General features: G+C 50.0%; 1 protein-coding gene across 2 annotated transcripts; it reads left to right on the forward strand.

Moving 5' to 3' along the window:
- The first annotated feature begins 414 nt into the window (after positions 1-414).
- Positions 415-26,428, forward strand: LOC133138626 (zinc finger protein 497-like). Of its 2 annotated transcripts, none has more exons than XM_061257540.1 (8): positions 415-502; positions 4,972-5,175; positions 9,080-9,923; positions 13,704-14,238; positions 17,266-17,625; positions 19,715-19,815; positions 22,057-22,443; positions 25,921-26,428. In XM_061257540.1, the coding sequence occupies exons 2-8, from the start codon at positions 5,026-5,028 to the stop codon at positions 25,971-25,973; spliced, it is 2,430 nt and encodes an 809-aa protein (XP_061113524.1). In that variant the 5' UTR covers positions 415-502; positions 4,972-5,025; the 3' UTR covers positions 25,974-26,428. The 2 variants fall into 2 exon arrangements, with proteins under 2 accessions (XP_061113524.1, XP_061113532.1); XM_061257548.1 differs by lacking the exon at positions 415-502 and adding an exon at positions 738-865.
- Positions 26,429-26,856: the final 428 nt, after the last annotated feature.

The raw sequence follows: 26,856 nt of genomic DNA on the forward strand, positions 1-26,856 counted from the left end.
GCCAGTGTGAGAGTCCTGATTTACACAAAGATTCTCGGCAATGGCATGCATGCACACCTTTAACGCGATGAAACCTGGAAAATTACTATGAACTATAATTATAGGAGTATTTGATGAACCTTGATACTATGAGGAATAAAGGAAGCTGTTGATACATTAAACGAGCAATATAATGTTTAGCTTAAAAAAAACAAGCCACGTATTCTTTCAGTTGACAATAATAATACAGTTTAACAGCAACAATGACAACGACTGACTTGGTTATGTCTGTGGTCCGATTTCAAATAATGTAATGGTACTGGACAGACTGAGAAGACACGTTCTTTCCGTACCAACATGGCGGAGGCAAAATGTCGCGCCATTTTGTGAGGCTTGCAGCAAGTTCCCAATCTCTCTAACCAGGGTGGTAAATCATTGGCCGTTTCAAAGGCGGTAAACGGCAAATCCTAAGCGACGTTGCTAGAATGCCGCGGTTTTGACAGATGAGGCGGAGCTGTTAGCGGTGAGTACAACTATTGTTTATTTTTTAAACCGTAGAAGTAACGAAATATTTGTCATCAAATTAAATGGCATCCTCTCATACACTCCATCATTTCAGTTGTAGTTTTTTTGGCATAGTTGTCTTTTGTGAAAAAAGATTGTCGATAACATAATTCAATTTGAAATTGCTAGCCTGTTGGCTAACTAGCAAACTACATGTACCTGCTCTTACCAAAGATGCTGTATAAAACCAAGATGGCGGACCCTGCACTTTAGCTAGCCGCAACGAAAGTTATTTCCTTGTACGGTTGAACCGAAAGTTATTACCATTTAAACTAGCGTATCGTTTAGATTAAGCAACTACGCGGACTTCTCCGTCTGACCGGTAAAGAAATTAACGGACCATATTGTCATTTGCAGGATCTTAATTTTGAAAGTTGTTTCAGACACCGGAATCGGTCCCTGTCGACGGGGTGAATTGCTGAATTTAAGAAGTTCCGGTGAAAAAGGCTTCGCTCATGCTAGTTATATATTATCATTGATATCATTGTTTATTTGGCGGACGCGCATATGGGGAGCAACTTGCAGAGTGTGTGTTCGTTTGGGGTTCAACAGTAGGCTAGATGAAACAATTAAATACACTTATCTCGGAATTTAATTTACTTCAGCCAGATTATGTAGCTTCCTGATTTGTCTCATAATCTCAATGTAAAGTAGGGGACATTCGATATGGATAGTCTAATATTAATTGTCCGAAGAGGCGAGCTCTACATTATATATTGTGTCTGGAAACACGGGATCATAGTTGGGTATTTCGGATTTTTAAAGATAGAATATTGCATTTCGGCATACATTTCAGCTGTGAACTATATATTTATAATAATAGCATATTAGCAACATTGATTAATAGATTGAATTCAGCATTTTCCCCTCACGCATAGTATGACAACTGCAGACATTTCATTTACTTTTAATTTTATTTATGTGGGCATTTTTAATAATTTGAATAGGATATAGGGTAATTCCCTGAAAGGTCAGCCAGAGGTGTGGGAGTTCACCCCCAATTTTGCTGAGACTTTGTGTAATTGTTCTTTATATATTCAATAAAGAACATCCGAACTAATTGGAGTTGTCGTTCTCGAGATAGTGGCTCTTAAACAATGGGTGGGTGGCTCCCAAAGTCAGTCGCGAGAGGAAATTGGGGTTTGTGTCGATTTTGGAGTACGATATCCTTTGCATTGAAGCAGGAAAAAACCTGTGTTTTCTTTCACAAGTTTCTTTTTACTTTCAGACTATGAACTGAATAATAGTTGTGCTGATGTAGGAAGCCATCAAAGTATGTTTTTATTGTGAATTAAGCTTCTCACTGAAATGATCAAAACATGCCAAGGCATAGCAGTCACAACTCAAATTGTTTTTACATTATACCTTTTGATTTACTCAAAGTTTAATTTTGATCAGAAGCTTTCCACCTTGCCAACTACTTGGTTGAATATCTAACACTTTTTGGACATTTTCTGGCCAGGCCCAACTTTGGTATTGTATAATCTTTCAATAAATTATCTATTTGACTTAATTTTCCTTGTAGCTGTTTTCAACCAAAATATCTAGAAGTTGGAAGTAAAATACATCAACCTTTCTTGCGAACACAGTATGAGCAATGTTCTTTAAGAAGGAAGGATTTCGGGTTGACTGGCTCTTACTATAACCCTGCTGCCAAAGGCATAGCACTCACCAGAGGTAGAAAGTCCACGGGTCAGAAAGTAAAATTCCTGCCCTCTGCTTCTTCCACCCATGAACTCAGCCAGCTTATTCAACACATTAGTTCTACGTTCGGGCTGTAGAATTCTGCTAATTAGCAAATCCAAGTTATTGGAAAAATTACAGGGGAATACCTTTACTTTCTGAATTTGGATTTCCACCTCTGGTACTAACTGGCATTTCCATGCAAAAATAGGTCCATATTTATTCAATTTCACTTTTACTTTACCAGTTTGTGAGGTTGTGAAATATTTTTTTTGAAACAAACCTGACAGGAAAGTCAGGAGGGAAATACAGGATAATATACACTGACTGAGCACTTTATGAGGAACACCTGTACACCTACTTATTCACGTGATTATCTCATCAGCTAATCGTGTGGCAACATTGCAATTAATAAAATCATGCAGATATAGGGGCGGCACGGATGGTGCAGTGGGTAGCACTGCCGCCTCACAGCAAGGAGGTCCTGGGTTCGAATCCCCGTCGGCCGGGGCCTCTCTGTGTGGAGTTTGCATGTTCTCCCCGTGTCTGCGTGGGTTTCCTCTCACAGTCCAAAGACATGCAGGTTAGGCTGATAGGAGAGTCTAAATTGCCCGTAGGTATGAGTGTGTGAGTGAATGGTGTGTGTGCCCCGTGATGGACTGGCGACCTGTCCAGGGTGTATTCCTGCCTTTCGCCCAATGTATGCTGGGATAGGCTCCAGCCCCCCTGCACCCCTGTTCAGGATAAGCGGGTTAGGATAATGAATGGATGGATGCAGATATAGGTCTGGCGCTTCAGTTAATGTTCACATCAACCATCAGAATGGGGAAAAAATGTGATCTTGGTGAATTTGACCGTGGAGTGATTGTTGATGCCAGACAGTGTGGTTTGAGTATCTCAGAAACTGCTGATCATCTGGGATTTTGACTGGAATGAACTGGAGTCTTGACTTACACTTGATATTCAGAGAAATGAAGCCCCTTGCCTGTAATCATTCCGAATCTTTGCTCTGCATAGTTGGAAACCAGTTTAGTATTTTATCAGTTACACTGGATCTGTGCCTGAAGTGTCTGCTAGTAAAATACATAGAAAACTAATATTTAGGCTGCAAGTCTAATCGTTCTGAGGCTGTTAATTGTAAAAGAAGTTGTTCTAACTTCAGCAATAGCGATGGGCTCTTTCTCATGACGATAGCAGTGTAGCTTGGATTGGGTTTGAATTCAGCAGCTCTTTGCCGGCAGTCCTGGTGTGTTTTGTTATCCTGCAGTCTACCTTGATAAAGGCTGGCTTTTTCCCCACTTTGAATGAATTTTAGACATGAATAAGGAGAACACATAACTATTTGGAGAATTTTAAGCCCCTATACTTTTGCCATACTGTATTTTTATAGTATTATATATATAGTTCGCAGCTGAAATGTATGCCGAAATGCAATATTCTATTGAAAGAAATCAGAAATACCCAACCGTGACCCTTTGTTTCAAGCCACAACGTACAATGTAGAGCTCGCCTCTTCGGACAGTTAATATTAGACTATCCATATCGAATGTCCCCTACTTTGAACACGTAGCATCACATTGCAGAGGAAAAATACGGGAGCTGTCACTTCCAGATCGGACCACTGCGACAGTTCTTCTGCGAGTCATTGCATTACATTACACTCATTTAGCTGACTCTTTCATCCAAAGCAACTTACTGTTGATTAGACTTTTTTTTGGGCTCCCTCACCTCCGCTCGGAAACCCTTTGGGAGTACTCTCAGGGTTATCTGCAGCAGCCCAACTCTCACTCTGCCCCTGCACTCCAGCCTCTCTGCTGCCCCCTGCAGGACTGATAAAAAAATAAATATATAAAAAATAAATTAAAAAAATCGAATCATTTCGTCAAACCCTCTCTCAGTGAAATTGGGAGAAACAGAAAAGATGGGGTGGGGGGGGGCGGTGGTTACAGACAAGAACTGCATGTGTGGCTGATCACATTTCCTTAGTAAAAGCTTTTTTTACCATGTTTGTATTTTACTGAATGCAGTGCCTCGCACCCTCTGTATCAGGGCTGACCTACCCCTACACCTGCAGGTGTAGGCTTTCATTTCATCCCTAATTGAACCTGCTTCTGCTAATGAACAGCGCCATGAGATTGCTAGCTGTTAAATGAAGCATGCTTTGTTACGGTTGGAGTGAAAACCTACAGAACAGTAGACCTCCAGGAGCAGGATTGGGCAGCCTTGCCATGCAGGCTCCTTTTGTCCCTTTTACACAGTTGCACCCAGTCTGTCGTCCCCTCACTCACACACGCGCACACACACACCTACTCGCACACACGCACACGCGCACACATACACACACATGCACACACTCACACGCTCACACACACACGCACACACTCACACACACACGCACACACTCACACTCACACACGCACACACTCACACGCACACACTCACACTCACACACGCACGCACTCACACACACACACACACACACACACACACACACACTCTTTCTCTCTCAAACACACACACGCACTCACACACACACACACTCTTTCTCTCTCACACACACACACGCACTCACTCACACACACACATGCACACTCACACTCATACACGCACACACACGCACGCACACACACACACTCACACTCAGACACTCTCACACACACACACACTCACTCACACTCACACACTCACTCACACACTCACACACTCCCACACACACACTCACACACTCTGTACTCCGCCCTACAGGCGCTGTAGCGGAGTGGCCCCCCGGGATGCTGAGTGCCCCTCTCGGCCCCTGGGATGGACAGCAGCCCCGCGCTGTACATGTGCTTCCGCTGCTACCAGCTGTTCGACTCGCTGGACGACGTGCTCTTCCACCAGTACAACCTGCACCCCAACGACGTGGGGGGCGAGGACCGCCCGGCCTCGGTCCCCGGCCCGCAGACTGAGGTACCGCGCCTCCCCAAACCCCGGGGGTCACCGGCCCTGCTTCTCCACCGTAAAATAAACAGCCAATTTACACCCAGTAATCAGAGGTAACCGTGTAATCAGCCGCTTTAATTGCTCAATTAAGTGCAGAGTGAAACCGGCAGACCCTGTGGCTTTTGTGGGACCACGGTTGAAGGAACCTCGGGATCGGTTTTATGTAATCAAAGGCTAGTTCAGTACGCTGGTCGGGGGTGTGTTGAACGGTTTTAGAGTCCAGAGAGGCATCGGCATCCTCAGGTGGTTCGCTCCGGTCCCCCTCTTTCCCACAACAGGGCGATGTAAAGTCCCGGTACAGCAGAGGTGCACAGCGAGGGCCGATCCGCTTCAACTTCCGCTCTTAATTATTTAACTTGCTGAATAATGTCTTGATCAGACAATAACGTACAGCTGCAGACTGCAAGTGTGTCTTAAAGATTATACCGTGCTGAAGTATGGGAGTGAACCGACATAGTGCCAACCATTTTACCATTTAATGTGTAGAGTTGGTAATTGGTTGGAACAAAGAGCAGCCCGCAGACCTGCCCTCCGGGCCCGGAGTTGCGCCCCCCGGTGGTGAAGGCTTTACTGCGCGCTCTCCAGGTGCGTGACCCTGTGGGCTGGGTTGAGTGACGGGCGGATTGCGTCTCCGGTTCCCCGGCAGAAGGGTGAGGCTGAGAGGAAGGCGCCAGTCAGTGATGAAGAGCCCGTTGTCCCCTCCGCAGAGGAGTCAGCTGCCGTGCCGCTCTATAAAGCCTAAGTGCCTTATGGCTTTCTGGCGCAGGTTTCCATCAGCTGCCACATTTCTGTTTTGACTTCATTAACTGGGCTGGAATTAGCATAATTCCTGTAGCATTAAGACAATGTCGATGTAAGAGAATATGTGTTCGCACGCCGCGTGGATGGCTGTTTCCCCGCCGGTCCGCCGAAGCAGGCTTGTCAAACCGTAATTGATTTTACCCGTTATAGCTTTGTTTGGTTTGTGGAGTTTTGCTGTGTGTTGACAGCACGTTGTCCTTCCTAGCGGATCAGGGCATCTCACAAATCATGATCCAGAGTGTGGGTGGGGGTGGGGGGGGGGGTGTGGGTGAGGAAATTGAATATGGTTGTTAAGGGAACCGTGCGGACGCAAATGTCACAGATATTATTTATTTTCACGGCTGATGAAATGCTAAATGCTGCTCTAATTTGAATTAAGAGACGTGGAGTGAGAGTGAGAGAGTGGTAATGATGTTGCTGTTTGCTTGCCATTTCCCATTGATATTTGTCATTCCCCAGAAACAGAGGCTCCGCAAATAGATCTCAGTTTCAGAGGCCTTTTGACTTCTCCTCTGTCTTCTTCATTCATTTCCCATCACAAAATGACTGTGCTGTCCTTCTAACTGTTTTCAGGGGTTGTCGGTCACAGTGAGCCAGTCATTCACATTAGGAAACTGACTGCCCTTATAAATTTCCGCCCTGCCTTCGGAATACAAATAAAGCCCAAACTGCTCTCCGAACTGACAGCTTTATGGAGCATTCACAACAGCAGGAAATCACCTCCACCATGCTACAGGTTTTGGTGTCTAAATCTGTGGTAATCTGCGTCTTCTACACTGTGCTGGTTTATGAAGGAGTGCGCAGGGCCGAACACCATCGATGAACTGTGTGTGTGTGTGTGTGTGTGTGTGTGCGCGTTTGTGTGTCGTGTGTGTGTGTCGTGTGTGTGTGTCTGTGTGTGTGTGTCGTGTGTGTGTGTGTGTGTGTGTCGTGTGTGTGTGTGTGTGTGTGTGTGTGTGTGTGTGAGAGAGTGTGTGTGTGTGTGTGTGTGTGTGTGAGTGTGTGAGTGTGTGTGTGAGTGTGTGTGTCTGTGTCGTGTGTGTGTGTGTGTGAGAGTGTGTGTGTGTGTGTGTCGTGTGTGTGTGTGTGTGTGTGTGTGTGTTAGTGTGCGTGTGTGTGTGTGTGTGTGTTTGTGTGCGTGCCTCTCTCTGTGTGTATGTCTATGTGTGTGTGTGTGTGTGCGTGTGTTTGTGTGTCGTGTGTGTGTTTGCGCACGTGTATGTGTGTGCATGCGGGTGTGTGCGAGTGTCTGTGTGTGCGTCCATCTGTGTGTCTCTTTGTGCCTGTGTGTGTGTGTGCGTGCATGTGTCTGTGTGCGTGCGTGTCTGTGTGTCTGTGTGCGCCTGTGTGTGTTTGTGTGTGTATGTGTGTATGTGTGTGTGTGTGTGTGTGCGCGTGCGCGTGCGTGCGGTGTGTTCAGGATCAGGATGTGCAGACTCGCTCGCCGTATTTTCCCCCACATTAAAGGTGAGCAGATAGAGGTGTGTGTGCGGTGAGGTGTGTGTGTGGTGAGGTGAGCAGATAGAGGTGTGCGTGTGGTGAGGTGAGCAGATAGAGGTGTGTGTGTGGTGAGGTGTGTGTGAGGTGAGGTGTGTGAGGTGAGGTGTGCGTGTGGTGAGGTGTGCATGTGATGAGGTGTGTGTGTGAGGTGAGGTGTGTGTGGTGACGTGTGCGTGAGGTGACGTGTGTGTGTGTGTGGTGAGGTGTGCGTGTGGTGAGGTGTGTGTGAGGTGAGGTGTGTGTGTGGTGAGGTGTGTGTGTGTGGTGAGGTGTGCGTGTGGTGAGGTGTGCGTGTGGTGAGGTGTGTGTGAGGTGAGGTGTGTGTGTGGTGAGGTGTGCGTGTGGTGAGGTGTGCGTGTGGTGAGGTGTGTGTGAGGTGAGGTGTGTGTGTGGTGAGGTGTGTGTGTGGTGAGGTGTGTGTGTGGTGAGGTGTGTGTGTGGTGAGGTGTGCGTGTGGTGAGGTGTGCGTGTGGTGAGGTGTGTGTGTGGTGAGGTATGTGTGTGGTGAGGTGTGTGTGTGGTGAGGTGTGTGTGTGTGGTGAGGTGTGTGTGTGGTGAGGTATGTGTGTGGTGAGGTGTGTGTGCGGTGAGGTGTGTGTGGTGAGGTGTGCGTGTGGTGAGGTATGTGTGTGGTGAGGTGTGTGTGTGTGGTGAGGTGTGCGTGAGGTGAGGTGTGCGCAGAGAGAGCTGCAGGGAAGCTTCTGGAACAAAGGCAGCACACCGCTGAAGTTTAAATAGATCCTCTGTTCTAACTCACAGCCACCATTAACCGCGGAGGCTGCGGTGCTTATTAGCCGACGAGACGTCTGTGACCTTCAGGATGGTGCTTTAGGATGGTGCTCAAATTTTCCCACTTGATATTCTGAGGTTCAAGTAGATTATTAAGTGTGAGCTTGTTTTCTTTTTTTCAGCTTCCACATTGTCTTTGAGTGCAGCATTACCCTCACCACACCACCATGAACAGCAACACCCGGCAGCAAGCAGCCATACCAAACTCATTCGCTAATTAGCTGATCAGCTAAGGTAGCGTTGAGCTTGCTCAGTATTCGGGTGGGAGGCCTCCTGAGAGGTGGCTGTTTGGCCAGTAGGGGGCGCTCCTCCCTCTGGGCTAAAGAGCACTTAAATGCCCCAGCGCAGTGATGGGCCATTGTGCTCTAGTCAGGGGGCATTTTTCATAAGAGACTTTAAATCAAAGTGCTGACTCACTGTTGCCATTAAAGGTCCCATTGTACTTTTCAGATGAGTTGTGGTATTGGTTTCCCACAAAAACTGGCTGTCACATGGCCCACCGAATTGCCTACCTCCCACTTAGTTTCCTCACTGGGCCTCACTGCAGAAGAGATCCCAGTTTTCCGTTGACCCACCTGTTTAAATGAAACTGAAATACGCGAATCGAGTCGGATCAGACCGCCTCTCTTGTGCGTACACTTCTTTCTAATCTACCTTGTTCACTCCTTCCAGCACCTTCTCAGGGCTCGGGTTGTGTTGGTTTGAGTACTTTGTGGTGTAGTTGAATTGTAAACAGATGTGAGTGTGAAAATGACTGTGTCCTCCGGTGTCTGTCTCTCAGTCAGAGGAGGTCTTCCAGTGCGTCCCGTGCTGGATGCTGTTCCAGACCCAGGAGGAGCTGACCCAGCATCGAGGGAGCAGCGGCTGCAGCCAGCACCAACCCGCACCCCAATCCACCTCAGCCCCGGACCGGCAGGACCCGCCCCGCGCTGGGCCGAGCCCTGTGACCGAACGGGACCGCGCGAACGCCCCGCCCGCTCCGTCGCTGCTGAGCCAGGAGCAGAACCGCGGTCAGATCCAGTTCCAGTGCGCCGACTGCGGCTGTCTGTTCGAGGCTCTGGCCCCGTGGCTGCAGCACCGCAAGCTCAACGAGTGCAGCAGGACCGCGCCCGAACCCAACTCGACCGCGCCCGAACCCAACTCGACCGCGCCCGAACCCAACTCGACCGCGCCCGAACCCAACTCGACCACGCCCGAACCAAACTCGACCGCGCCTGAACCCAACTCAGAAATCCCGGAGGAGGGCGAGGAGCTGGGGATGAGGGAGGCCCCGCCCCCGGACGGCCAGGCCACAGAGCCGACGGACCCGCAGAGCGCCCAGGAGGGGGAGGGGGACGGGGGCGACAGGCCGCAGAGGGCTGCCGGGAGGAGGAAGAAGAGCGCGGCGGCCGCCGTGACTTCCTGCCGCAGCTTCCTGTGTGGAGAGTGCGGCGCGGGGTTCAACTGGCAGCCGGCGCTGGTGGCCCACCGCAGGACCGAGCACGGCCTGGAGGGGGCGCTGCACCGCTGCCTGGAGTGCGGAGAGAGCTTCATGAACAGCGCCCTGTTCGTCCAGCACTGCAAGAAGCACCGGGATTGGCTGGCCAGGCGGCCGCGGGTCAAGAGGAGGAGGAGTCAGCAGAGAGGTGGGGCTCGCCCGCCGTGCAGGGCTGTCAATCAAAATGACGTTTTTGTGGGAGGACATTTTTCATACACAACGGGGTCCTGACAGGGATAGATTGTACCGTATTCAGTGTTTGTGTAGCACTGGGTTAAGTTGGCCAGGGTTCATAGCATCACACAAGCGCTCCCTAGCAGCTGACGAGGTATCTGCGGTTTAGCCGCCGTTGTCAGCCAGAGCCGCGCCTCTCCCCCTCCTGCACTAAACGCTGTACCCCCCCCCCGCCCGGGCGGGGCGGGTAGCGCCACAACACCGCAGTGAAACGGTCACTACAAAACGGAAGAGTGAGGGGTGGAGCGTTAAAGACGGGCTCTCTCCGGTAGACGCGGTGGTTTGACAGCGGCCCGTTAGCGGAGTGAACGCCGGAGTGCTCCTTCGGGGCGACACGGCGATCACGCCTCGCCCCGCTCATTAGACCGTCCGCCGTGCCTGTCTGAGCCGCCCCGGTCCCCTGCACACGCCCCGGCCTCAGAGCGCCCCGCCCCAGCTGTTAAATCGGCCGGGTCTCTCTCCGGGAGGGCCCGGCGCGCTGCGATTGGCCGGGCGGTAAAGTGTCCTCCTCACGCTCCGCTCACTTACCCACAGCGTCCGTTGTCTCTTCCGCTTCGCGGACCCTCTTCACGGGGCCGGCGTACGCTGGGAGACCGCGCGTAGATTTCGTCTTCTGCTGGGATCGATTTCCGGGGAAGTGCCCGGCCTCGGAAGGAAAGGACGCTTAATTCTTCGAGCTCAGGGCTAAAGCGTTGCGGATCGCGACGTCGTCATTGTTTTCTTTTCCTTTTATTCACGCTTGTGCAGTTCCATTTTTCAGATTATACACGACTGCAAATGTGTGCATTCGGAGACGCTTCCGTTTAATTTCATGTATAGTTTGTTTTCACGGTCCTCCGCTCAGGAAATAATATTTGCAGGCGGACGGGAATGAATCTCTCTGAGCATCCTTTCAGTGCTTACAGAGTTCTCGCTGCGAAGGCCATTAAAGCGCATTACGTGTACGCCAACCCTGCGTCTGGTCACATTAAGCAATTAGCACAGGGAGTGACAGCAAGGCCGCTGCCCTCGTCCTGTGACCTTCACGCTTTTATTTTCCACGCGAACACCGTGGGTTACTGCCACTTCCTTATTGGCTAGGCCTGTTGGGATCGAATCTGGGCTGTTGCTACATGAGTGTATATTACCTGCTCCTGTGGGGCGACAGTGGCTCGGGAGGTAGGAGCGGTCGTCTGGCAGTCGGAGGGTTGCAGGTCCGTTCCCCCGCCCTGGGTGTGTCGGAGTGTCCCTGACCCCCGAAATGCTCCTGACGAGCTCAAGTTCTTATCTTTGTTACATTCTTAGCACTTGAAACTGTGCTTCCCTCTACCCTAGGGTCTTTCAGTGCACTTGTCCCTGGTTATGGGGATGCACTGTTTGTATGTCGATCTGCATAAGAGCGTCTGCCAAAATGCCTGTAATGTAATGTTGCAAGAGTGCAAACCCTGCCTTCTGGTCCTCTCGGTTGGCTCAGTTGCACCATGCGAGATGAATTGAGCACAGAAAAGTATTTAAATCCCAAAACATTTGACCCAGGTCTGGTGCAAAAGCACCTCCGAAGACACGTTGTCCCTTTTCCCCAGAACCAATGGAGTCACACACTCGACTCAAACGTAGGATTTACCGGTCGCTACAGGGAAAAGGAATGGCACATTCAAATCTATGCAAATGCCCGACGGAACAATTACAATGCAAAAGAAGTACAGTAAAAGATTACCAGAACACTGCTGTTGTGCTCCGAAGAGATTTATTGGACTTAACCTGGGGGCGGTGAAATTTTGACCGCTCAGCCAGAATCCGGTTATTACGGGTGAAACTTCATCAATCACGAGGGCTCGCGGTGCCGTCCTCTCGTGCGTAGACGGACGCAAAAAGATTGACATTTCTGACCTGAAAATTCGTAATTATCCGTGATGAATGATAATAGTTGGAAATCAGCATATGAATGGAGAAAAGGGTTCATCTGAAGGGCTGATCCAGTGCCTCCGGCTGCCAGGGTCGCACTGAACGCTCCGCAGAGCAAAATAATGACCTCCGTTCCCACGGCCAAATATTTTCGCTTTCTCCACATTCATTTTTCATCTGAAAAAGAACAGTTTGTTTCTCATAATTTGTTTAATAGAGGGTTTTCATCCAGAGTAAATTACAGTACCTAAATGTCTTTTATTTCTATTTTTTTGGAGCGCGTTATCAGTGTTTGTGGAGGGCTGGGCCACGTTCAGCCCCGACAACGCGCTTATTTGAATGGAAACGGCGGCACGTCGAACACCCCGTTGCAAACCGTGGGCGGACTGACAGAACGGTCTGCTCCTGCGGTGTCTGAGAAGCCGTTCTCTGGCCTTTAAAGCGTCATTATCGATTCAGACTACACCCCCCACACACGGGAGCAAACATACATCAAAGCGTGGAAACGTAGCATTCAGCTAAGAAGCCGTGGCAAAAGCGTTGCGAAAAAACATTTTCCGATGGAACGTTCCCCTGGTGTACACGCGGGTTTGTGTATTCAGCAGATCGCGTGGCTCAGTTGGCTAACGAGCGCTATACATTAGCGATGAGTCACTCATAGATTAGATCACAGCAGCGCACTTAATGGACGGGAACCAAGAACAGCCTTCAGATGCCATGCGAGGGCTTATCAAGCGTCAGAGCACAAGACTAACTGGTCTAACGATGTCGTTATGATGTCATTCAGAGCGCAAGTTGTTTGCACAAAATCGAGACGGAGACGGCCACGCCTGCTTTCTGCTGATTGGTCCAAGCAAGCAAACACCAAACCTTATTGGTATACAGCAGCACATTTCATACAGCTCTGCACCTCCATGTGTACATGGAGATGAAAGCAGGAAATGTATAAAAAGAAAAATTACAAATACATAGCTAACAATATTATAACAAATTTTATAAAAGTGGTCTATTTGGGGTCCGACCCTCATTGTCGACAACAATGAGGTCCGGACACAGGTCCAGCAGGTGCAGCCTTCCCTTTCTAACCCACCTGTGGCCTTCCCTTTCTAACACACCTGTGTCTCCCTTTCTAACCCACCTGTGTCTCCCTTTCTAACTCACCTGTGTCTCCCTTTCTAACCCAGCTGTGTCTCCCTTTCTAACCCACCTGTGTCTCCCTTTCTAACCCACCTGTGTCTCCCTTTCTAACACACCTGTGTCTCCCTTTCTAACACACCTGTGTCTCCCTTTCTAACCCACCTGTGTCTCCCTTTCTAACCCACCTGTGTCTCCCTTTCTAACCCACCTGTGTCTCCCTTTCTAACCCAGCTGTGTCTCCCTTTCTAACCCACCTGTGTCTCCCTTTCTAACCCACCTGTGTCTCCCTTTCTAACACACCTGTGTCTCCCTTTCTAACCCAGCTGTGTCTCCCTTTCTAACCCAGCTGTGTCTCCCTTTCTAACCCAGCTGTGTCTCCCTTTCTAACCCAGCTGTGTCTCCCTTTCTAACCCAGCTGTGTCTCCCTTTCTAACCCACCTGTGTCTCCCTTTCTAACCCACCTGTGTCTCCCTTTCTAACCCACCTGTGGCCTTCCCTTTCTAACCCACCTGTGTCTCCCTTTCTAACCCACCTGTGGCCTTCCCTTTCTAACCCACCTGTGTCTCCCTTTCTAACCCAGCTGTGTCTCCCTTTCTAACCCAGCTGTGTCTCCCTTTCTAACCCACCTGTGGCCTTCCCTTTCTAACACACCTGCGGTCTTCCCTCCTGACAGCGGAGAACGGGGACCAGGAGAAGGAGATCATCAGGAAAAGGCCCACGAAGAGGAAACCGAAGGCCGGGGCTCCCCCGTCCTCCCTGGACCCCGGGTCCGAGCCGTCCCCGGACCGGCTCGCCCCGGCGCGGAGGCCCAGGAGGGGGCGCTGCGCCCCGCAGGAGTGCCCGCAGTGCCGGCGGACCTTCAGCAACCCGCGCTACCTCCGCGCGCACGTGCTGAGCCACGCGGGCCAGAAGCAGTTCCGCTGCGAGGAGTGCGGCAAGGCCTTCACCTACCAGAACAACCTGCGGCGGCACCGGCTGCTGCACACCGGGGACCGGCCCTACATGTGCGACCGCTGCGGCAGGACCTTCACCCAGTCCAGCCACCTGAAGGACCACCTGCGCCAGCACGACCGCGCCCGCGGCTGGGACCGCCCGCGGGGCCGCGGGGCCCGCGAGCAGGAGTGGGCCGACGTGGGCCCCAAACTGCCCCACCCCTGCCCCGACTGCCCCCGCAGCTTCATGACCCAGACGCAGCTGCTGATGCACAGGTACCGTTACGTTATGTCACATTACATGCACCGTTACGTTACATTACAGGCACCGTTACGTTACGTTACAGGCACCGTTACTTTACAGGTACCATTACGTTAGGTTACATTACAGGTACCATTACGTTACGTCACATTAAATTACAGGTACCGTTACGTTACAGGTACCATTACGTTAGGTTACATTACAGGTACCGTTACGTTACGTCACATTAAATTACAGGTACCGTTACGTTACAGGTACCATTACGTTAGGTTACATTACAGGTACCGTTACGTTACAGGTACCATTACGTTAGGTTACATTACAGGTACCGTTACGTTACAGGTACCATTACGTTAGGTTACATTACAGGTACCATTACGTTAGGTTACATTACATTACAGGTACCGTTACGTTACAGGTACCATTACGTTAGGTTACATTACAGGTACCTTTACGTTACATTACATTACAGGTACCGTTACGTTACATTACATTACAGGTACTGTTACGCTACATTACAGGTTATTTAGCTTTTATTGAAAGTGACCTACAGGGGCCAATCCCCTCAGGAGCAAGGGGCCTTGCTCAAGGGCCCAACAGCTGCACTTGTGTTATTGTGGTTACACTGAGGCTTGAACCACCAAGCTTCCGGGGCCCAGTGAAGCACCTTAGCCTCTAGACTAGACACTCAGTGATCACTCTATTAGGTAGACCTGTACACCATCTTGTTAATACAAATATTTAATCAGCCAATCATGTGGCAGCAACTAAATCCATAAAAGCATGCAGACATGGTCAAGAGCTGTTGTCCAAATGTCAGAAAGGGGAAGAAATGTGATCTAAGTGACTTTGAGCGTGGAATGATTGTTAGTGCCACATTGTTGGTTTGAGTATCTCAGAAACTGCTGATCTCCTGGGATTTGCATGTCTGCAGAGAATGGTGTGAAAAATCAAAAAAACGTCCAGCGAGCAGCAGTTCTGTCGGCAGAAACGCCTTGTTAATGAGAGACATCAGACGAGAAGGGCTAGGCTGGTCGAAGCTGACAGGAAGGTAACGGTAACGCAGATAACCACACATTACAACAGTGGTATGCAGAAGCAGCAACAGCGCTGAACACAACGCGTCAGACCTCTAAGTGGATAGGTTACTGCAGCAACAGAAGTGCCTAACACCTAATAAAGTGCTCACTGACTGTATGCTGGTGGGCACCGCTACCCCTGCCGCTCCCCCCCCGCCGACACGGCCAATGAGCCTTCACCGGAACGGCCTCTTCAGTCAGCACCGCTGACCGCTGAACCTGCACGCTCAGGTTAAAGCCGGGGGTGTCCAACTCAATTTGCAATTACAGTCCACAATTTAGTCACTTAGCTCGGGTCCCGGAGGGCCCCGGTGCCGGCAGGTTGTTTCTTTCTAATCAGCGGGCAGTTAAGGCCTTGAGTGCGAGGCGCCCGCGCTCCCCTCTCTTTAATGCGCGACCGAACCGGACCGCTGGAGCCGCCACCGCGGCCCTCCGGGGCCGCGTTTCAGCGCCCGTGGGTCACGGTGTGCGGGGCGGGGTGTGCGGGGTCACGGTGTGCGGGGCAGGGTGTGCAGGGTCACGGTGTGAGGGGCGGGGTGTGCAGGGTCACGGTGTGTGGGACAGGGTGTGCAGGGTCACGGTGTGTGGGACAGGGTGTGCAGGGTCACGGTGTGTGGGGCAGGGTGTGCAGGGTCACGGTGTGTGGGGCAGGGTGTGCGGGGTCACGGTGTGAGGGGCAGGGTCACGGTGTGCGGGGCAGGGTGTGCGGGGTCACAGTGTGAGGGGCAGGGTGTGCAGGGTCACGGTGTGAGGGGCGGGGTGTGCAGGGTCACGGTGTGCGGGGCAGGGTCACGGTGTGTGGGGCAGGGTGTGCGGGGTCACGGTGTGTGGGGCAGGGTGTGCGGGGTCACGGTGTGAGGGGCAGGGTGTGCAGGGTCACGGTGTGAGGGGCGGGGTGTGCAGGGTCACGGTGTGCGGGGCAGGGTCACGGTGTGCGGGGCAGGGTGTGCGGGGTCACGGTGTGAGGGGCAGGGTGTGCAGGGTCACGGTGTGAGGGGCAGGGTCACGGTGTGCGGGGCAGGGTGTGCGGGGTCACGGTGTGAGGGGCAGGGTGTGCGGGGTCACGGTGTGAGGGGCGGGGTGTGCAGGGTCACGGTGTGTGGGGCAGGGTGTGCAGGGTCACGGTGTGTGGGGCAGGGTGTGCAGGGTCACGGTGTGCGGGGCAGGGTCACGGTGTGCGGGGCAGGGTGTGCGGGGTCACGGTGTGAGGGGCGGGGTGTGCAGGGTCACGGTGTGTGGGGCAGGGTGTGCAGGGTCACGGTGTGCGGGGCGGGGTGGCAGTTCATCGGCAGTCGATCCATTGATCTCGTGAGTGAGTGAGTAATGAGGTGGGGGAGAGCTTCCCCCTCCCTGGGAGTGAGTCACCCCCCCCCCCCCCCCCCACGGGATGTCCCACTGTGCGCACTCATCTGTGTCCTCATCTGAGCGGCCTGTTACTCAGGACGCTGTTACTAAGGAGCACAATCAATTTGAGGTAAATTAAGGGAGCGACAGCTTCCAAAGGCTATAACAAGTGGAGGTGTTTATACCCTATATGTAAATAGCCATATTTGCACTGAAACATTTTGTCTGTCTGTTTGTTTGTTTGCAGCAGGAAGATGTGCCCTATCTGTGAACAGCCCTATTTGCACTGAAACGTTTTGTCTGTCCGTTTGTTTGTTTGCAACAGGAAGATGTGCCCTATCTGTGAACAGCCCTATTTGCACTGAAACGTTTTGTCTGTCTGTTTGTTTGTTTGCAACAGGAAGATGTACCCTATATGTAAATAGCCATATTTGCACTGAAACGTTTTGTCTGTCTGTTTGTTTGTTTGCAACAGGAAGATGTGCCCTGTCTGTGAACGGCCCTATTTGCACTGAAACGTTTTGTCTGTCTGTTTGTTTGTTTTGCAGCAGGAAGATGTGCCCTGTCTGTGAACGGCCCTGTTTGCACTGAAACGTTTTGTCTGTTCGCTTGCCGCAGGAAGATGTGCCCCATCTGCGAACGCTCCTTCAAGTGGCGCGGCTCGCTGCCCGCCCACATCGTCCGGCACACGGACAACAAGCTGTTCGGCTGCGACGTGTGCGGGAAGACCTTCTCCTACCAGACCAACCTGGCGCGCCACCTCATCATCCACGCCGGCACCCGGCCCTACTCCTGCCGCCAGTGCGGGAAGACCTTCAACCAGTCCAGCAACCTGCGGCAGCACCTGCTGGTGCACGCCAAGGCCGGCACGCTGCGCCTGGCCCCCCAGAGGGAGCAGGGGCCCGGGGCCCAACCGCTCCACCCCTGCCCCGACTGCCCCGCCAGCTTCCACAGCTTCAGTCAGCTCCAGGAACACAGGTAGCATGGGCCCGGCGCTAACACAGTCAGCTCCAGGAACACAGGTAGCATGGGCCCTGTGCTAACACAGTCAGCTCCAGAAACACTGGTAGCATGGGCCCTGCACTAACGCAGTCAGCTCCAGAAACACAGGTAGCATGGGCCCTGCGCTAACACAGTCAGCTCCAGGAACACAGGTAGCATGGGCCCTGTGCTAACACAGTCAGCTCCAGAAACACTGGTAGCATGGGTTCAGCGCTAACACAGTCAGCTCCAGAAACACAGGTAGCATGGGCCCTGCGCTAACACAGTCAGCTCCAGAAACACTGGTAGCATGGGCCCTGCGCTAACACAGTCAGCTCCAGGAACAGCACTTAGCACTTAGCGCACTTAGCCCTGGTTATGGGTATGCACTTTGTTGTACGTCGCTCTGGATAAGAGCGTCTGCCAAATGCCAATAATGTAAATGTAATATAATGGGTTCAGTGCTAACGCAGTCAGCTCCAGGAACACAGGTAGCATGGGCCCTGTGCTAACACAGTCAGCTCCAGAAACACAGGTAGCATGGGCCCTGCGCTAACACAGTCAGCTCCAGGAACACAGGTAGCATGGGCCCTGCGCTAACACAGTCAGCTCCAGAAACACATGGGTCCAGGTTTGTACTTGAGCAGAGTAAAATCATTATCATACAAATGTCAGATAAGATATGATTGAGTCAATTAAATAATTAAGACCAGAAGTCGGCACAAAATCCTGAAGTGGATCGGCCCTTGTTGTGCACTCCTGATTTAGGGACATTCCTGCGCTTATCAAGAAATTAAGCTAAAATGTCGTAAATGTTAGTGTAGTGTGGCATGAAAACCAGAAACTGATATGGCCCTCATGAACTACCTCTGAACTGAACCAGGCCCTCAAATCCAAATCTGGCTCTGGATTTATTTTCTTCCAGGTAATTAACTGAAACATGAGTGCTACTGATTGGTCACTGTCTTTATACCTGACTCCCAAGTAAAGAGACGGTGGAAAGGCAGCTCTCCTCTTGAGCACCGTGGTTTCAGTATCAGGGAACCGAACTGATCGCAATGTTATTTCTGCTAATGTACGATATACTCACCCAAAGCAGTAATGCATTCCGTAAATGAAGAGGTACCTGTAGACAGGCAGTACTGACTCACCAATTTGCCTGCAAGTGATTATGGAGAAATATTCACTCAATCTCTGGTATTGCTGATTTAGAAAATACTGCATTCTGCAAACGCATCAATTTATTTTTCTTGGAATAAATTTGGCTCCGCAATAAGAGCAACACAGTTGTCTGTATATGCTACTGGAAACTAGCCAATTTTAAAACATCCTTTCCTATATAAGGAAATGTTTGAAGTGTATAAATAATGTACTTGAAATTCCACGGATTGCAGCACGTTGTCATTATCGAGGCGTTTCATTAGGAGGTAACACGGAGACTAACTGTCATTTTGACAAATGCTGTGATCTCGCAGATCCTGGTGTGACACTGTCCATCATACCATGAAGTGTGACTTCTTTAAAGTTTACTGTACTGTTGCCATGAGAACAGTGACAGTGGGGAAGACTATCGAGCCCACAGTGACCGTTGACTTGAGTTCCCTCTCATATTTCACACATTGTTTACGGTTGAGGAACGTTTGGCGTCACAGCCTAAATATAGGCCATTCGGTCATTTGTGTTTCTGTGGGAATACCGTGCTCATGGGAACGCAGCTGCTCCCGAAGAGGGACCTCAACAAAAAAAAAATGATTTTTACTTGCGCATTCCTCTGTGCAAATCAAGATACCGAGAAAAAGAATTTGCCAGCAGCACCATGGATACAGTATCCAGGCATTGTGGGCTTAACGCTGATACATGAAAGTGCTAAACGCACATTAGTCTATTTAAAAACACGGGTGATAATATGAGTGAAAAATAATATGCCAATATGCGAGCGACAGACACATGAACCTAGTCAGCCGTCAACACAGTTAGACCTGAACGCACTGCTGGAAGTGAAAATAAAGTGCTGTGTTGGAGAGGAGGTGAAAGGTCTGCTGTGCGTGTGATGTCTGTACTGATTACCTCCTGTCTGTGTGTGCAGACTGACTCACCCTGCTCAGGACTCTTTCCCCTGCTCTGGCTGCGGGCTGGAGGCCTGTCAGTGCCAGCAGCACGATGACCAGCTCCCTGCCGCTCACCAAGGTACTCACCCGCCCGGGGTCATCTCCTGCACCACACTGATCGCTGTTTCTGACCCGTGTGTGTGTGTGTGTGTGTGTGTGTGTGTGTGTGTGAGTGTGTGTGTGTCATCTCCTGCTCCACACTGATCGCTGCTTCTGACTCGTGAGTGAGTGAGTGAGTGAGTGAGTGAGTGAGTGAGTGAGTGAGTGAGTGAGTGAGTGAGTGAGTGAGTGAGTGAGTGAGTGAGTGAGTGAGTGAGTGAGTGAGTGAGTGAGTGAGTGAGTGAGTGAGTGAGTGAGTGAGTGAGTGAGTGAGTGAGTGAGTGAGTGAGTGAGTGAGTGAGTGAGTGAGTGAGTGAGTGAGTGAGTGAGTGAGTGAGTGAGTGAGTGAGTGAGTGAGTGAGTGAGTGAGTGAGTGAGTGAGTGAGTGAGTGAGTGAGTGAGTGAGTGAGTGAGTGAGTGAGTGAGTGATCTCCTGCTCCACACCGATCACTGTTTCTGTCCTGTGTGTGTGTGTGTGTGTGTGTGTGTGTGATCTCCTGCCCAACACCGATCACTGTTTCTGTCCTGTGTGTGTGTGTGTGTGTGTGTGTGATCTCCTGCCCAACACCGATCACTGTTTCTGTCCTGTGTGTGTGTGTGTGTGTGTGTCATCTCCTGCGCAAAAAAAAACGATCACTGTTTCTGTCCTGTGTGAGTGTGAGTGTGAGTGTGTGTGTGTGTGAGATCTCCTGCTCAACACCGATCACTGCTTCTGTCCTCTGTGTGTGTGTGTGTCATCTCCTGCTCCACACTGATCACTGTTTCTGTCGTGTGTGAGTGAGAGTGTGTATGCACGCGTGCAAGTGTGTCCATGCATGTGAGTGTGAGAGTCTATGCAGGCGTGCGAGTGTGTGAGAGTGAGAGTCTATGCACACATACTAGTGTGTGCATGCATGTGAGTGAGAGTGTGTGCATGCGTGTGAGTGTATGCACACGTGCGAGTGTGTGCATGTGTGTGAGTGAGAGTGTGTATGCACGCGTGCAAGTGTGCACGTGTGTGAGTGTGAGTCTATGCAGGCGTGTGAGTGTGTGCATGCGTGTGAGTTAGAATGTGTGCAGGCGTGTGAGTGTGTGCATGCGTGTGTGTGCATGCATGTTAGTATGTATGCACACGTGCGAGTGTGTGTTGCATCCCTGCTGTGAGTGTAGTGTCAGTGCAGAATTAAAGACTCTCTCTTCAGTATTCAGGGTCTCTGTCCTCCGCTGTATGTGATGTAAATATGAACTGAGGCTCAGCAGAGATTCACAGCCACCCAGCAGGTCTTAATTTGAGGGCTGGACTGGGGGGTCAGCTCTCCCCCATTACCAACTGTGCTCTCCGGCCTGGAACCAGCGTTCAGTGCCCAAAGTGGGCTTACATCAACTGTTGATTTATTTCATGATAACACACAATTTCTGCATATTGACAATAGTAATAATATAATCAGTTGATATTGATTAAAGGTTTCCTATTGTTTCATATTCCTATGACATGTCCTTTGCCATATGAGAAATGGGTTGTAGGTGCTATAAAGTATGAAATCGCACAGTCCCCAAAGAAATCCACACAATCCGTATTAAGAAACTGTGCACTCAGACAAGCCATTTGGACTTCAGTACGGCGCACCCTGTAACTGGAAGAAACCCAAGTGCCCGGGACGGACAGCGTTCAGTTCTGATTGCCAGCCACTCAGAAAAGACGCACTTAAAGACACAGTCACTAAAACAGCCTGTTCTTGGTTTAGCTTATGAAAGGCACTGGAGAGCAGGCATGTAAAACTGGATAGAGATTGTGTTTTGTACTTAAAACCACACAAATGTCTTCTTATGGATACCAGGACCAAAAATACAACACTAGAAAGGTGAACAATATGGGACCTTTAATGCATTTATCTGCACAGCTGTTGGGCCCTTGAGCAAGGCCCTTAACCCCACAATGCTCCTGGAGGGATTGTCCGCTGCTTAGTCTAATCAGCTGTATGTCACTTTGGATAAAAGTAGATGTTTGAGTAGAGGCTCATGTGGCCCCTCTGTCTGATCATATGTTTGAGTAGAGGATCATATGTTTGAGTAGAGGATCATATGTTTGAGTAGAGGATCATATGTTTGAGTAGAGGATCATATGTTTGAGTAGAGGATCATATGTTTGAGTAGAGGATCATATCTCTGAGTAGAGGATCATATGTTTGAGTAGAGGATCATATCTCTGACTAGAGGATCATGTGACCCCTCTGTCTGACAGACGCAGAGTGCCTCTCGTGCCCGCGGTGCTCGGCCCCGTTCCACAGCCAGGAGGCGCTGGAGGAGCACGGCGGGAGCTGCGCGGGGGGCCGCGGCCGGAGGGGCCGGCGCAGCAGGAGCGCGCGGCAGTCCGAGTGCCTCCTCTGCGGCCTCTGCTGCGGCTCGGCCCCGGAGCTGGAGCTCCACCAGCTCTCCCACGCGGGCCAGCCCCAGCTGCAGTGCCCCCTGGCCCCCTGCCCGCGCTGCTTCACCACCAGCCACGCCCTGCAGAACCACCTCTTCTCCCACTTCCCCGGGCCCACCTGCCAGAACCTGCGGCCGGAGGGCCTCCTGGACCCCACCGCCCCGCAGCCCGAGGAGGAGACCGAGGTGGAGACCACCGTGGCAGGTACCCCCCCTCCTGAGACCCCCGCGGGAAAGGGCACTACAGAGCCGCTTTCACACACACACACACACACACACACACACACACACATTAAGCTCGCTCCTGGACTCGTATGAATTTTGTGTGGAGAATTTCCATTCAGAATTGAATTTAGTCTAGGACAGAGGTGTCCAATCTTATCCTAAAAGGGCCGGCGTGGGTGCAGGTTTTTGTTTTAACCCAGCAGTAACACACCTGATTATACTAATGAACTAATTGTGGTCTTTAATCAAGACCTTGATGAGTAGAATCAGCTGTGTTAGTCCTGTGCTAAAACAACAACCTGCACACACACCGGCCCTTTCTGGATAAGATTGGACACCCCTGGTCTAGGACCTAGTATGATTCGGTGTCTACGAACCGGTCCCTTATTTTTTGACTGAATAACAATTGTCTTGGTTGCTGTGAAAATATTTTTAAATATATTATTTTATTGTTATTTAATGTCACTTGTGGCGTAGGTTTTGGCATAGTAGAATATACAGTTCTTGAGATTAGGACCAGAGACTCACCCTCAATTGCCAGGAGAATTGCCTGGAGGAGGATATCCCAGACTCCTCTCTGCGGAACAGAGGGCCTGGGGGCTTCCTGAAGCCTCATTCAGAAATCACACACAGATTCCACAGACACATCACAAATCACACACAGATTCCTCAGACACATCAGAAATCACACACAGATTCCTCAGACACATCAGAAATCACATGCAGATTCCACAGACACATCAGAAATCACACAGATTCCACAGACACATCAGAAATCACACACAGATTCCACAGACACATCAGAAATCACACGCAGATTCCACAGACACATCAGAAATCACAGATTCCACAGACACATCAGAAATCACACAGATTCCACAGACACATCAGAAATCACACACAGATTCCACAGACACATCAGAAATCACACGCAGATTCCACAGACACATCAGAAATCACAGATTCCACAGACACATCAGAAATCACACTGATTCCTCAGACACATCAGAAATCACACACAGATTCCACAGACACATCAGAAATCACACAGATTCCTCAGACACATCAGAAATCACACACAGATTCCTCAAACCCATCAGAAATCACACACAGGTTCCTCAGACACATCACAAATCACACACAGATTCCTCAGACACATCACAAATCACACACAGATTCCTGACACATCAGAAATCACACACAGATTCCTGACACATCAGAAATCACACACAGATTCCTGACACATCACAAATCACAGATTCCTGACACATCACAAATCACACACAGATTCCTCAGACACATCAGAAATCACACACAGATTCCACAGACACATCAGAAATCACACGCAGATTCCACAGACACATCAGAAATCACAGATTCCACAGACACATCAGAAATCACACTGATTCCTCAGACACATCAGAAATCACACACAGATTCCACAGACACATCAGAAATCACACAGATTCCTCAGACACATCAGAAATCACACACAGATTCCTCAAACCCATCAGAAATCACACACAGGTTCCTCAGACACATCACAAATCACACACAGATTCCTCAGACACATCACAAATCACACACAGATTCCTGACACATCAGAAATCACACACAGATTCCTGACACATCAGAAATCACACACAGATTCCTGACACATCACAAATCACAGATTCCTGACACATCACAAATCACACACAGATTCCTCAGACACATCAGAAATCACACACAGATTCCTCAGACACATCAGAAATCACACACAGATTCCTCAAACCCATCAGAAATCACACACAGATTCCTCAGACACATCAGAAATCACACACAGATTCCTGACACATCAGAAATCACACACAGATTCCTGACACATCACAAATCACAGATTCCTGACACATCACAAATCACACACAGATTCCTCAGACACATCAGAAATCACACACAGATTCCTCAGACACATCAGAAATCACACAGATTCCACAGACACATCAGAAATCACACAGATTCCACAGACACATCGGAAATCACACAGATTCCTCAGACACATCAGAAATCACACACAGATTCCTCAAACACATCAGACATCACACACAGATTCCTCAGACACATCAGAAATCACACACAGATTCCTCAAACACATCACAAATCACACACAGATTCCTCAGACATATCACAAATCACACACAGGTTCCTCAGACGTATCAGAAATCACACACAGGTTCCTCAGACGTATCACAAATCACACACAGGTTCCTCAGACGTATCAGAAATCACACACAGGTTCCTCAGACGTATCACAAATCACACACAGGTTCCTCAGACGTATCAGAAATCACACACAGATTCCTCAAACACATCACAAATCACACACAGATTCCTCAGACATATCACGAATCACACACAGGTTCCTCAGACGTATCAGAAATCATACACAGGTTCCTCAGACGTATCAGAAATCACACTGATTCCTCAGACGCATCAGAAATCACACACATATTCCACAGACACATCACAAATCACACACAGATTCCTCAGACATATCACGAATCACACACAGGTTCCTCAGACGTATCAGAAATCACACACAGGTTCCACAGACGCATCACAAATGGTGACCATGAGCATTTGCGCAGTGTCAGCACGCCTCCCGCTTCCACAGCTGCATGTGCCCCAAGACACCTTCGTCGCCTGCACATGTGTACAATGCGTCTTATTCATAACATGTTATATAGAGCACTATAAATAGCCTACCTATTAATGTTGTTTGGCTAGAATGCCCCAGTTCTGAGAGGAACCTGGCCTCCAGGAAGTATTAGTTGGCAGATCCTGCTCTGGAGCCTCCGGTGGTTGGTGAGGTCAGGATAAACGGTCTCTCATGGAGTCGCCGGCTGCTCGGAGGTTCCCCCTCGGATACCGAAGGCCATGTTTCCGTGTGCGCGTCGAATTGTAAAACAAAGTTTGGTGCCCCTGAGTGAACACTCGCTGTGGGTAGTCTGGGCTGGAACACTGCCATTTCCCCTCACCCATGCTGCGATGGCACAGTTGATGTTGATGGATCTGAGATGTACTGCACTAGAGCGCTAGTACATTTTTATCTGGAGAAAAGGGGTTTATACCGGTTTCTTATGTTGGGGTACATAAGAAACTGTAACTGTAACCATCTATAAAATATAAGATCAGAAAAAGAAGAGGCTGAAGGGAATGTTTGTGTGTGCACGCGTGTGTGTGTGTGCGTGTGTAAAACTTTAGAATCTTAAACATACTGAAATATTAATATGGAAGTTGTTTTCGGTTTCCTGTGTTGAATGCAATATGAAGTGTAGTATGTATCAACTGTTCTCTCTTCTCCACTCTTCCTCCTCTCTTCTTTTTCTTCTACTTCCGCCCTTCTCCACTCTCTTCTCCCTCCTCTCATCCCCCTTCCTCTACCGCCCCCTGCTGGTGCTGCGCCGCGCGGCCTCAGTGCTCCCGCTGTGGGAGGTGTTTCCGGCAGATCCCGCCCACGCAGGCCCCTGATTGGATCCTGCCGCTGGGGTGCGGTGACCCAGCTGGACGAAGGCCTCAGGGTGCCCCCGCCGCCCCCCCAAAGTGCCCTCCGCTTCGGCCGAGTCTGAACCACACATCGCACCACCACGTCTCCACCGATGGTGTCCTGGCAAGACTGTCTGTGTTCAATGAGTCCAGCAGAACGCCCAGTTAGTCATAGAGGGGCCCAGTGGGGAATACAGGGAAGGAACGGGGAAGCAGGGAGGGCACCATGGGAGAGGAGAGAAGCAGAAACTGTGTTAAGGAGGTTTAAGGAGAGAAAATGTTCCAGTTTGATAATTTAGAGGACAGTTCAAGAAAAGTGTGGCGTTTTTCCACTTTGTGTATAGACTGTACAGTTTGTTTTATGAGATTTGGACACTTTGGACTTGAGTGACTGTAAAATATGTTACATTTCATTAATAAAATAAAAATCTTCAATATTTTCCCGTGTCCATCATTGCACAGGCTACAGCGAAGCACAAATGTAGTGGTTTGTATTGCTTAGCATTAAGCTGCTGAACTCCATGCCTCACATCAATGATACTGAATTGTAAAACCAGGAACACAAAATAAAGTATCATTCCAGATAAGCACAGAATATCTGAAGGTCGGCTGTAAAGTCACAAAAGAAATGGTGGTGCTTATAAGCTGTGGCACTACCTGTACTTCTCCCAGGAAACAACATGTAGCCTAGTGGCTAAGGTACATGACTGGGACCTGGAAGGTCGGTGGTTCAAGCCCCTGTGTAGCCACAACAAGATCCCCAGCTGTGCATCACACATTGATCCAGAGGGGATTGTCTGCCTGCTTAGTTTAATCAACTGTATGTGGCTTTGGATAAAAGTATTCGCTAAGTAATATATGATTATTT

This window comes from Conger conger, chromosome 1 (assembly GCF_963514075.1).
Source record: "Conger conger chromosome 1, fConCon1.1, whole genome shotgun sequence".
NCBI lineage: Eukaryota > Metazoa > Chordata > Actinopteri > Anguilliformes > Congridae > Conger > Conger conger.